This window comes from Glandiceps talaboti, chromosome 4, assembly GCF_964340395.1.
Source record: "Glandiceps talaboti chromosome 4, keGlaTala1.1, whole genome shotgun sequence".
Classification (NCBI taxonomy): Eukaryota; Metazoa; Hemichordata; class Enteropneusta; family Spengelidae; genus Glandiceps; species Glandiceps talaboti.
This window is the reverse complement of record NC_135552.1, coordinates 9,378,368-9,392,381: the sequence shown is the minus strand read 5'-3', so window position 1 is coordinate 9,392,381 and position 14,014 is coordinate 9,378,368. Positions and strand designations below refer to the sequence as shown.

The 14,014-nt window shown below is 35.0% G+C and overlaps 2 protein-coding genes across 2 annotated transcripts in view; one reads left to right on the top strand and one right to left on the bottom strand.

The window, feature by feature from the left end:
- Positions 1-918: 918 nt before the first annotated feature.
- On the bottom strand, positions 919-8,289 carry LOC144434119 (methylthioribose-1-phosphate isomerase-like). Its single transcript, XM_078122575.1, has 7 exons — positions 8,223-8,289; positions 5,840-5,989; positions 4,536-4,771; positions 3,365-3,534; positions 1,840-2,016; positions 1,387-1,611; positions 919-1,064 (listed from the first exon to the last, which is right to left on the bottom strand). Exons 2-7 carry the CDS (start codon positions 5,966-5,968, stop codon positions 919-921), a joined length of 1,083 nt encoding a protein of 360 aa, XP_077978701.1. The 5' UTR covers positions 5,969-5,989; positions 8,223-8,289.
- Positions 8,290-9,528: 1,239 nt separating this feature from the next.
- Positions 9,529-14,014, top strand: part of LOC144434118 (uncharacterized) — a 29,261-nt gene continuing 24,775 nt past the window's right edge. The window contains exons 1-3 of the mRNA XM_078122574.1: positions 9,529-9,665; positions 10,680-10,806; positions 12,387-12,477. Of these exons, the coding sequence (XP_077978700.1) occupies positions 10,743-10,806; positions 12,387-12,477 (155 nt within the window). The 5' untranslated portion in view covers positions 9,529-9,665; positions 10,680-10,742. The remainder of the gene's footprint in view (positions 9,666-10,679; positions 10,807-12,386; positions 12,478-14,014) is intronic.

The following is a 14,014-nucleotide window of genomic DNA, read 5'->3' as shown; positions in this document are numbered from 1 at the left end:
AGCACTATGAAACCACTGACAACTACATATCTAGTCAGTTAATGTGAAGCATGTTATAAGGTTCATTCTGATTAGAAAACACAGGAAAGAAGCACAGGTTTTTTTATAGGATCATTATAATTGGTTAGAAAATAAAGGAAACAAGCACAGTTTTGGTAGGTTCATTATGATTGGTAAGAAAATAAAGGAAACAAGCAGTTTTGGTAGGTTCATTCTGATTGGTTTGAAAACAAAGGAAACAAGCACAGTTTTGGTAGGTTCATTCTGATTGGTTAGAAAACACAGGAAACAAGCACAGTTTTGGTAGGTTCATTATGATTGGTAAGAAAATAAAGGAAACAAGCACAGTTTTGGTAGGTTCATTCTGATTGGTTAGAAAACACAGGAAACAAGCACAGTTTTGGTAGGTTCATTCTGATTGGTTTGAAAACAAAGGAAACAAGCACAGTTTTGGTAGGTTCATTTTGATTGGTTTGAAAACAAAGGAAACAAGCACAGCTTAATAAGATTCATTCTGATTGGTTTGAAAACAAAGGAAACAAGCATATCTGTAGACTGTATTGTTAATGAGCGATAATGTATATGTATGTTATCCAATCAGTGGTAACCTTGTAATAGCTTCACATCACCCCTATCAAGACAATTTGGTATTTGAATAAGGTTAATTACGATATAGTGTCAAAATAATGTAGGAAGATTCAATCGAATCATCATCACTTTGTTAATATCACTGTTGTTGTTGCCGTCATTGTCGTCATCGTCATCATCATCGTCATTGTCATCATCATCAACATCATCATCATCAACACCAACATCATCATCATCATCATCATCATCATTGTTCATTGTCTGGCAGCTACAGAGAATTTTTTTAAAAAGTATGTGCTCTTCATGTGTTGTTTCAGCACTGCATCATCACTATGATGTTTTCTGTTTCTTTACTGTGCGTTTTTCTAGTTTTTCCTTCAGTTCGTCTGGTTTAAAGACACCATGTTCTGTGATGATACCACCAGTAATGAGTTCACCAGGTGTCACATCAAATGCTGGATTCCAACAAGTAATGTCTGGCGAAAAAGAGAAATTCTGTTATTCATCATTCATGGATTGAACTCTAAAGTTGTGGAAATGTCTCAGCTAGTAAGAGTATTGTTGAAGTATCGTCATCAGTTTATGTGGTTCAATACACTGGGGTATTCAGTTGATGTGTATAACATCTTCAATTTTGGTGCTTAACATCATCAGATTATGTGTTCAACATCATCAGTTAGAGTGTTCATTGGTCAAATAACACTAAATATGAAGAATGATTTGGAAATCACACTGAAAAGGGGGTGGGGGGGAGAGATAGTGACATGGTTAGGGAGGTAAATTAATTAAAAAATATACCTGGTGGTGCTACTTGAAATCCTTTCGTCATTGTCAATTCTTTGTGTGAACGTTCCTCTATGACGATATCTTTACCATTGGATAAACTCAGATCTATGGAAGTGGTTGGGGCGGCTATGTAGAATGGTATCCCATGATGCTTTGCTGAGATGGCCAGCTGGTAGGTTCCGATTTTATTAGCAGTGTCGCCATTGGCAACCACTCTATCTGCTCCCACAACAACAGCTGGAAAATATAATATATGCCCATCAAAAATATTTCTTGACACAAATATTTTGGGCTGGCAACAATTTTATTCTCTTGAAATCCATTATAAATCCAGGCAATGAGTAACAAATGTACTGCATTTTAACACATTTTGGAAACGTTTAAAACAAAAACGTGCATTATCATGTGTCATATACAAAGATTTATCATCAACTAAACATGATGAAATGATTTTGTTCATTGTACCTGACAATTCCTTCTCCTTCATTGCCATGGCAACTGCGCTGTCAGCTATTAAAGTGGCTGGTATTTTGTCATGCACCAATTCATACGCTGTTAGTCTGGACCCCTGGTTGTACGGTCTGGTCTCAGTGCAGTATGCTCTCTCTAATTTACCTAAGTCATTTACCGCTCTGATCACACCTACAAAACAGAGAATAAAAAGTAAGGCCAATTTCAGGTTTATATGAAGATTTGACAGTGATAATCAGTCTCTTGGCAAAACTGTGGCTGTTAGCATGGTTCAGTATAGGGAATACCACTAGGTTGCAATATAGGCTGCTAGAGGGCACTATTCACTTGGCACAATATTGGGAATTATATTATAGCATTACCAATTCCAGTGAATTTTGTGACGTCATCGCTGTACATTATTACTGATAATGTACTCCATTATTGGGCATCGCGGCCCCGGAACGAGCATAACAATACAAGCTTATTCCGTAAGGCAATAAAGGTGTGGGTATTTAAGAACAGGGAAATTATGAGGTAAACACCATAAGAATATTTTTAAAAAGATTGAAATTAAAATGAAACAAATTTGTGTTCACAGCAGTTCATTGAAGTGTATATGTGTGTACGTGTATGTACGTGTGTCGCTATGATTAGTATTCAGCTTCCGGGCCGAACATGGCAGACGATGTTCAGCGCTGTGTATATTATACGTTGTTTTGTGTTTCTCGGTCTACAAATTCACTGGAATTGGCAAAACTATAAAATAATAACAATAATGTACGCCCTCCCAGTCCATAATGGACTCAAGCAAACTTTGCACTCCATAATGGGCTCGGCTGTCGCCTCGCCCATTATGTCGTTCAAAGTTTGCTTTCGTCCATTATGGGCTGGGAGGGCGTACATTTAAATATTCACATACTAAAGAGCTCAAAAACAAAAGAATTTCGGTATTTATTCCCCATAATTCCCATGCCTGATAAGATAACAGTAATCCAAACCCATAGTTGATTAAAACAATTCAGAGTGCTATTGTTTATTACATATATTGTATAAATGAAATCTTGCCATAGTTTCCAATAGGACAGCAAGGCAGGTGGAGTTATTATTATCCATAGGAGAGAAAAGTAGCACACGTCAAAAATTGTGACTTCAAAAATTGTGACTTTGCAAATATATTTTGGCAATCTATCTGGATGAACATCACAATTGATGGGCAAATGAAAAACATGCTATGTCAAAATTTACAGTTTTTATCATGCTATGGTCTGAGAATCACTGATACCAGGAGTAAATCTGGTAAAACTTGCATAGACTTCCTATACTTTATACCATAATTTAGGTGGGAAACCCAAATAGAGAGTAAAGTAGGTAACTTCTTCCACATTTAACCATGCCACGTATGTACCACAATTTAGGTGGGTACCCAGGTAACAGAAGCAGTGTAGATAGGAAACCCCAATGAAATATCTGAGCAAGACAGGTATAAGTTTTACCTTCCAGTATAAAAAAGTTATATGTTGAAATCTATTTACCATACCTAAAGCAGTACCATAGCCAGCTGTGGCTAGAGAACCAGTGTTACAGTGAGTTAGGAGGCGTACTTTCTCCTGACTGCATCGTTGTAGAATATCCTGTGCTCCATAATGTCCCATACTTTTATTATCAGCTACGTCTTTGGCTAGCATAGCCACAGCTTCCTGTATATACCTGGTGGTGATACACAAATAAATGTTAGGGTTGTATATTCAGCAGTCTGTAATTGACATCATCGTAAACCACAGCCTCTTGTACGGCACTGTCCTAGACTCACTGCCAAGAGATTTTGCAGTGTCACAGAAGACATATCAGCTCTGGTTTACCAGAATGGTAATTGAGGCCTCATTTTCCAACTTAAGTCAGTGCATGCCTAAACAAAATCAGGGGTCAACATTCAAATTTGTTAAACAAGTTCAAAATTATATTTAAATTGACTCATTCCAGAATCCAAAATGTTAGCCAAATACTGTATTAAAACACAGTCCCTCTATTAAAATAACTCTATGGAAAAATAAAAGATTGTTGGTTTCTTTGAAAACAAGATGATTAATGCTTTACTTTCGTTATTTCAAAGTGACTATGGAACAAGCTTTCATATGGCAAATTTGGCAAGAATGGAATAAATTAGATTATCAGGGAAATTCGAGAAACACTTCCCAAAGGCAGTAAGCAAAATGCATATACATAATACACATTAATTAATCAACACATCTGTTTGAATAACACAAATGTGGTTGAGTTAATAGTGTAGAGGCCATCAATGGCTTTGAATCTGAAAGATCTCCCTTCAACCTGTCTGGCTCATTGAGATATCATTAACTGAAAGTTGTCAATCCCCAAACCATTAGAATGATGTAAACAGTCTATAAGTACATATATATGTAGCATCCTGATTTGACAAATGTAAAATTTGTCAATAAATTGCGACATTGTGTTACTTTCCCCAATAAACACTAACTTATCATTGGATAGAATTCTGTGATTGATTAAACAAAGACACGATGTTAATGACTGTGTGGGTGGCTTCATTTGAATTTGAAATTTCATCTCAGCAACTCATTGAGTGAGATGTGAGATGAGATTCAAAGCAATGGATAACCTCTAGACTATTGGTAAACATGCATGCACAAAGAAGCTTTATGACCGAGACAAGCAAATTTCTGGAACCTTACCTTTCTTTAACACTGTCTGCAGTTGATGATGGATCATCACATATTAAGTGTATCAATTTAGATAACCTGTTAGCTGCTTCAGTCATATTTACAGCTGTGGGTCTAGCTGTCTTTAAGTACTCTAACTTCTCGTGTATTATTTTCTTGAGTTCTTCTTTTGAATCAAACTGCTTTGGTTTAAGTTCCACTGCTAGTGACAAGACTCCAACAATTGCAATAGCAGGAGCTCCTCTAACCTGGTGATTCAGAAAATGAACAACCTTGAACATACATATTACAAGGAATATCAGTATTGTTTAGTGATTTGTACATTGATAGTATATTTTATAATATGTATAGTAGTACTGTACCCAGTTCTGTTTTCACGTAGTAAGTAAGCACTGTTATTTTGAAAGTCACAAACAAGTTGTGTTCCTCTCCATCCTTGACTAATTAATTTAAACTAATATACACTACACTACAGTAGAACATGCCCCATGTGCCAAACCAATGAAATTGAAGATGAGCAACATTTTATTTTAATATGGAAAATGTTCACAGATGAAAGAAAATCAGTATTAGCACACTTTAAAATATGGCCCCCAGGTTTGACAGACACAGGAAAATTAAAAATAAAATATAATGAACAGTAAAAATGAGAATATAATTAAAGAAGTGGCTAAATACACATACACGTTTCAAAGTTAGAGAGTGGTACACTGTCAGCTGCCTCGAGAAAACAAATACAGAAATATTTTTAAAAATTAGCCATTTTTAACACCCTGCTAGGATGTATTTTCTTTGTTCATCTCTGTACTGTTATCTATTTTTACATAATGTCATGTTATTTTCTGTCTTAATTGTGAATAGGTCTCATGTCCAGATTTGGATAAGGATACAATAAAGAATTATTATTATTATTATTATTACACACAACCTCTACCCCTCTCCCTACTGGGGTGGGGGTGGGGGTAATGGGTATATGGGTACATGCTGGCTAAATGGGTAATTTTTTCACAATGTAATCCAAAAATATCGGTTTACTTTTCATCTGAAAATTCTATAATTATGAGGTTGATAACATGGGAAATATCTTTATGCTTTAGAAGTACCGGTACTTTCACTGCATCGGAATAAAGGTAATTGGCTAAGTATATTCCCTAGAGATCCTGAATGATGGGTGTGTTTTTGGATTGTACATGTACTGAACTTGGGAAACATACCTCCATCTGACAATTTGAAGAGTATCTCCCCCCCCCCCCCATCTCATTCAATTTCTACCAACCTTCATTTCTTTGATTGCCCTCCATCTAACATCTACCCACCTTCATTTCTTTGATAGCTGTCCATCCATCTGCCACAGTGTGTATATTTTCATATTTTGTCTCTGTTGGTAACAATAACTGATTTAGGATCTGAAGTTCTCCATTATACTTGATAGCTTCTAGTGTCATTTTTGAACTCAATGTTAACACCTGAAATTTTAATATGAGAATATTTCAAAAAGGTGTTTTAAAAGAAATAAGAAAGCTCAAGCTGTAAATTCCAACCTTTGTTCACATAGACTGATAGAGCCCTAAAATATCTATGTAACATGAAATAAAACTGTTTGATCATATATTACTATTCATATGCACTGCGTATGGTAAAGCTGGGAACGTCAATTTTTTGTGAATTAAAAACAATGTAAGAACATCTGACCAATCTTCGTCACAAATAATTTGTTTTCAGTTTAGATTTCTCAGACAATTCAGGACTATGTCCTATAAACCATACACATCAAAACAAATACTAACAGGCAGCTTTGAATGCCATATCCATACGTCACATTCCAGTTACTGAAGTTCCAGCCATTTCTCAGATAAGTACCACAAGAAGGTGCACCAGATTTGGCAAAGTGAGAGCTACAATTTTTGTTATGGTGGTTGGTTTCACGAAACAGTGAATGTAATGCATTTGAAAGAATTCTGAATGTTCATAAAAAAGCATTAAAACAGTGGTTAGGCATGTTTTGATTACTGGTAGTCGCTAATAAAATTGTATTGTAGGAACAACATAGAGAATGAGTGGTAACTTTGTGTCTCGTGTCTTTATGCTACAATCATGAATACTCTATTATTCATGGCTTGTGAACAGCACTCCTAGTGTCCAAACCATGAAATCTTTCCTATAACCGGAATATGGAGTACTCAATCTCAGATTCTCACATGTATTTGGAGCCATGACATTAGGATTAAAACAGGACCTTTCTTTTGTCTGGACAACTTTTTTTCTGTCTATAGCTCTACCAGACAAGTACTTTTTTTCAAACCTAGATTTTATTCAGAAGTGGACATTTAACTGGTTGGATACCAGGATAGTGTTGGTGGTATTGCTCATAGTATGACTCTATAGTCATGTTTGCAAACGGTGTACAGAATGTGATTTTGACATTATCCCCTTGATGGGGAAGGAGAGGGACAATGTCAGAATGATAATCACGTCCTGACTTACCCCATCTGCAAGCTAGACTACACTATCTCTTGAATCATGGTTGAATACCAGACCTACTGATGTACAGTACACTGTTGAATACAATACCCTTTGTGTTACATAACATTGAGGATTCAATGGACCTATTGTTAGAAATATATCATTCTAAGCAGTGACAGTGAAGGGGAATTTTTTTCCACATGCACTGTCTACATTTGTATGTTCTAACTCAGGCCGGGTATTTGAAATACCTCAAATTTCTTTTGTCAATGTGGCAATGGAAAAAATTAAATCTGATTGAATAGCAGTAATCTCCAGGGGAACCTTTTTTTTTTGGCAATTTCAGAGACAATATATCTTCATCGCATAATCAGTGGTAGCCTGAGTTGGCTACCAGCTGCAAATTATGGTAGTCCCATGACTTAGAATTGGTAGTCTGTGGGCATGGGACTACTGTTAATGTCGAGCCCTGCCAATAGCACATGGCAGTCCATGATTATCCCATGGAGGTATAGTGATTCCATGACCCAGAATCAAAGATTTGTAGGACTTAATCCCACTGCTGCCACCACATTGAAAGTTTAAAAGGCATTGGTTATTTACCAACTACTATCACTGGAGTAAATTTGTGTGAAATTGGCACTGCATTAATCAATACCTGTGTTTGGATATGATTGGCTGAGATGAAGGTCAGAAAATGAACTCCCAAACACTAAATGTAGACGGGTACACTCCTGATATTGTCAGCAGCGATTTGATTGACATGGTCTGGTATAATTACGGTAAACCAAAACACTAAACTTTAACCCCAACCCTATCAGTGTGGCAGCAGTGGGATGCCAAATTAGACAATGTAATGAATCAAAGTAAGATGTGACCCTCCCATTATCCCATTTTCTATTTTATTTAATATGGCCCTCCCGGCCCCAAGACCTGGGAACTGATTTGCAAAAAAGTGACCCCCAACGTGTAATTACTGATGGCTCCCTTAATCTTTAACGTAACAACCCATGGCATGGCAGAAGAGGCTTCAAGAAACGTACGTACACAGAATCTCCTCACTACAAAGAAGCCTTAGAAGATACATTTGGTCGAGTACAAATACCATACAATATCATCAAGGCCATATTGACCACGTTTCCATACATCATTACATGTGCTTTTGTGCATTTGCCATTGACAGATACATGTATGTTATTTACCATTTTCAGTCACCTAACCTACCAGAATTCTCACCTTGTCTTTAAAACAGTCTTCTTTTGACGTCGAGTGTGAGTACAGACGTGGTAAGAACCTCCGACCTTGCTGAATTGAACAGCTAGCAGACGACTTGTATATAGGGTTTGAATGCACAAGTCGTCGTCGACTTTCTAGTTATGAAATAGAGGGCGCACTTATTGTTGATCGTTGTGCATGTGGTGTTGGTACATGGTGGTGGTAGTGGTGGTCACTGGGGGGGGGGGAGGGGGACGACTAGATTTCAATCGCTACACTTCAGTTTGTTATCAACAGTGAACGAGACATGAAAATCAAAATTGATTTTGAGTGGGCGTATAGTCATCCATCTTTCTTTTCCCGGTAGTGTTTCAAATAAAATAATAAATTGATATTCGCTATAAATATATTAACTGTAAATGAAACAAGAATAGATAGTTCATCAATGTTTCCCAGAGGTCAAACGAAACTATTTTCCGATCTCTGTTATCAACTATTAAAAATAAAAGCTTACAGTAGATATTCTGATAGTGATAATCAAGCTTTAAGGCAAGTTGATGTCAATAAATATGGGAATTTTTAACATGTACATCTATATCAACGTATCAATAATTATCATAAGTTTACTAAAGTTATCTATAATTTGTTTGTTTGTTTGTTTGTTTGTTTGTTTGTTTGTTTGTTTGTTTGTTTGTTTGTTTGTTTGTTTGTTTGTTTGTTTGTTTGTTTGTTTGTTTGTTTGTTTGTTTTGAAATTTGCCCATTGGCTACCTGTGGCTGTACTTCGCATATATACATTGTCATCAGTGTGTGAAATTAAGTAAATATGAATACTGGGTGTATGGAACGACAGGTACCAAAAGCTACTGGTCCTTTTCTTTACTGCTCTAATAAGCCCTACATCAAAAGTATGGCACAATTAATAGGGTTATTCTGGTCAACAATTCGAAATGCCCGTGTCGTATTGTGGGTCGAAGCAATTACAAACATTACCAACCTACTTTAATAATACTTCTAATATTTTGTGAAGGTGTATAACCGGAAACAAGTTTTTAACTGGAAACAAGTTTTATCCCCCCCCCCCCCCCCCGGCCCCTTTTAATATCAACATCGGTTACGAAATGAATATTACAGATAGATTTACATAAATATTTGCATATGTGATCATTTTATTTGCAATTATTTAATATGGTTTAGAATTTTTACTGCGGAAAATCACCTAAATCATTATGATCAGCTGAAATTGATCCGTAGTTAATCGATGCAGGCTTAACGAAAGAAATACAATGAGTGATGCTGGGGGCGCTATGCAAAGCAAATAAACATGGCGTCGTTGACAACGTCAGTATTGCCAGAGTCTCGCAGCAAGTTTGTGAATTAGACGAGTACAGGAAACATTATGTAAGTACCAGTGCACGCAATGGAAGCTTGATGCTAATATCAATCGTCTTATTCTGAACCTTGGGTAAGTAAAACACCTGTAAGTTAACGTATCTGAGGTTATGTGACGCTTTGTGCGTTGTACCATGGATGTATTAGTGAGATCACTAATACATCCATGGTTGTACATACATTGTAAACAAGGGGGGTCAAACGTATTGGCTAATGCAGTAATGCGATCAACGAGACCTCTATATTTCGATTGTCACGAGTGTGAACGGCGTATGACTCACCACTGCCGTGATCGTCGGCGTCGTAGTGCTGGTTGTTATTAGATGCAAGAAACTCTATAATTATCACAATAAGTAAGAAATCGCGGGTGTTTGTCCGCCTTCAATCACAAATCATAGTGTTCGTACGTATGCTATTGGCTATTGACGTATTGTACCACTACTAGTACTATACAGTTGGAATATAGATATTTTGGTAGTGTCACTGACAGTCACCGTAACGCGTAAGTAAAGCTTAAGTGTGATCTGTTATGTAATATCTCGTTAAAGCTATACTTTCACGTGACTTTGGTAGTCTGGTAAGTGTCTGGTAGATCATCATAGAAATACTTCCATGGAAAGAGATACTCGACAACTAGTTCTGCTTTCAGATGTACCTGTAAGTCGGGACTTGATCCTGACCAGTCCCTCAACTTTCTTTAGGGACATTGTCAGAATCGAGTCTCTTACATTTACTGATTACTATAATTCATATTGCAGCGAGGTGATAGATTACCAACTTCCCACTGGGTTTGATCGTATCCTTGTTTTCCAGGCACTAAAAATCCTCACTGAGTGACACACCCTCGCCTTCTCCCACACACCTTCAACTTTCCAACTTCTTAACTTACAGTTACTGTAGTATTTATTGCAGTTCTTGTGATCAGAAAGCTTTATAAGAAAAAATCCCAATGGCACAAATTTTATTTCGTTTTCAAATTTGATTTCACAGTTTTCAAAATTTTATTTTTATTAATGTTAATCAAGATGGAATATTTTTAAGATTTAAAAGCTCCTTTCTGATCCCATGTTATTTTTCATCTCTACAGGAATCATCAAGCATCATCGCAATGGAATAAATTAGTAGCGAATTGTTCAAAAATGGCGTGAAGATGGGAGGAGAACTTAGTCTTCATAAATCAATCAAAAATCACTCCAATCCCATCATACAAAAAAGTGAGTTCCCTTTCTATTTTATTGATACTCTAGGTCAGTCAGTAGGGGATTTTCTTTGTTAGAGATCTTCCCATGCTAGACAGATCTTTGGCATTGGTAAAGTTTTTCTGGTCCATGCCAAAGTACTTTTCAATATAAACCTATTGCGAATCTCACTGTAGTACTTATGTGAACCAGAATTTTTATACATTACCACATTTATAATTAGAGTTATCCTTACAGGCTTCACACAAGTACAACCACTGTGTCAACCAAGGACAGACTAGCATGAACAAACAGAACTTGTTACTAACAGTGACAGTAAACAGAATGACTCATCATGTTGAAACTATAGGAGGTGTATGTATTACCTTTCATTGTGAAAACAGTTTTATGGCTTCTTTATTTGTACATGATATTCCAGAGAAAATTGAAATTCATTTGTGAAGATGAGTTATTATGTAAAAAGGCCTCAAAAAGTGTTCTTATCAAATGATGGAATGTATTCAACCTGTCTCTGTACTTCCAAGTGTTTTGAAGTGATATTAAATTCAATTATATTTTTATTTTCCCTGTTTGCAACAAGTTCTGCTTGTTCATGCTACTAGCCTGCCACTGGTTATATGAAGAGATTCGTAATAGGTGTACATTTACCACTTTAAAAAAATGAATAGATGAATAAATAATAAAAAAAAAATTATGTTAAGCATATGCAACAAAAATTTCAGTACATCCTATAGTTAACATTTGTGATTCTGTAAAAATGTACTTGTACAATACATACTTCATGCCGACAATTTTTTTATTTCAATAGACGTCACTTAAGAAATATAACTGCCAAAGAATAATAATGAACAAACAGCATTTCCTGGAAAGGAAGCCATAGCATATTTTCATAGTTCCAAATTGTAGGACAATTTTTCAATATGAAAAAAATTGTGGACTTATAAAATTTATGGATTGGGGAAAAAATTGTGTTTATTTATCAGTGATCAAATAACCAAGTGTGGTAATAGAATCTCCATGAAATATTTTGTCCAAAACAGAACTATTTATCTTACAATTAAAGAACCAGCAAAAAAAACCAAAAACAACAAAAATCGTTAAATGTGTAAGAAACTGTAAAAGTTTTATGGGGTTTCCAGCATTTCAATTACTACATTGTATGCGTGGTTTCCAAACATTAGCAACATTTTTTCACCTTTGCATATGTATGCACTTCTGTCTAGTGTAAAAAAGGTTTGTTTATAATACTTATAAAACAGTTTGCTATCATGTTCCGATATGAAAGTTGGCTATTTTAGGCACTTTCTAGTGACCTTTTAATCTTTGACCTATCAAATGAACTTTCCAATGACTTGTTGACTTTTTAAGATCACACAGTGAGTACTTCCTTGTAACCTATTGATCTTTTCACTCCTTTGTGGTCACTTTCCAGTGAACTCTAGAAATGACATACTCAAGGACACTTTCCAGAGACAGATGTCACCACACTTTTGAGTATTAAAACACAACATTATACATACACATTTTTATAACCATAAAACACAGTTTGTTGTCAACATAATATCACAATGTAATTCTCTGTTTTTCTTTTGCAGTCAATTCCTTACATATCCATTCCATACGGAAAGCCTACTATGATATTAAATCATGCAACACATCAAATACATTTATAGACAAAAATAGATTGTAAGTATCTATGCATAATATATCTAATTTGATTTACATTTATAGACAAAAATAGATTGTAAGTATCTATCTATCTATCTATCTATCTATCTATCTATCTATCTATCTATCTATCTATCTATCTATCTATCTATCTATCTATATATATATATATATATATATATATATATATATATATATATATATATATAGATAGATAGATATAGATATATATTCAGTTTGATGTACATTTGTACATTTGATATAAATTCAATATTTTGTTTTGAAAATTTGAATTGTATAATGCATTGTTCCTCCTTTTGTCCCTCTTTCATTTGCGTCTCTATTTACTTAAATCAGCAAAGATTTCTTTCAGTAAAAATTGTTCACAGAAAGTCAGAATTTAGTTTTAGTCTGTCTAGAAGTATAAACAACTTGGTTTTAGCTGTAAGTAGGTAAAATGATATAGACTTTGGAGAGCTAAAATCTGCCCAATTTTTGTAAGTATTTTACCATGGCTATGATATCCACAAAGAGATTAACTGGTATTATATAGATAGATAGATAGATAGGTTTTCCACTAGAATTAGCTATGGAGATTTATATACGTTATACCACATGTTCCACCACTGTTACTAGGGTAACCAAATCTTAGGAAACTTACTTTTAAAAATTTGTATTTTTCATCACAAGAAAAATATTTATGCTAACAATAGGCATTGCAAATCATAGTATGGTACTCTAAGGTGAATTAGAGAACAATACACTACATGTACGTGTTGTCATTTATAGAGATGTACTTTCTCTGTAATTTGACTTCCTTGTCTACATACTATTTTGGTGAGGTTCCTTTGAGAAAGTGAAAACAGAAAAAGAGTAAAGCTATTATTGTGATATGTTTACAGTTGCTGTTAGAGTCCTAAGTCAGCCCCCCCCCCTCCCGACACCTATAAGAAAGTGAATTCATCATGTGTTTATTGTAACTGCAAGATATAATAGTTCGTAAATGTGTCATGTGAGAAAACAATTCTTACAATACAAGGATGCAAGAAAACGCCACTTTCTCACAGAACTTGTCACCTGTATTAGGATCAATGTACGTTGCTATAGTTACATAAACACTCACAATACAATGTTTTCAGTCTGTGCAAAGACCCTAAAGTCACAATCTTCTATATATATATTGTATATAAGTTCCAATTTCCACTGAATTAATAAAACAGTAGTTATGTCCCTGGGGTTTTCTTTAGTTTTTCCTCAAATTTTTATTGTTGTAAACCTAGAGAATATTTTACCTGACCGCAGGTAATTTGATACAATTCACATCATTGTGTTACTTTTACATATAAATAACTTGAATTGAATTGGAAAGGTAAAATCTACCATTTGAATTGAAATCCTACCCAATCCTAGTAACATATTCCATCTGTCGGTATCTTTATTATCATAAATTGGTGAAAAAATCTCAATAAAACTATTATCCATTCATTTTGATTAAAATTGAATTTTTAAAAAAAAAGGTTTTAAATATTTAATGTTGTAAAGCATGAAACTGACT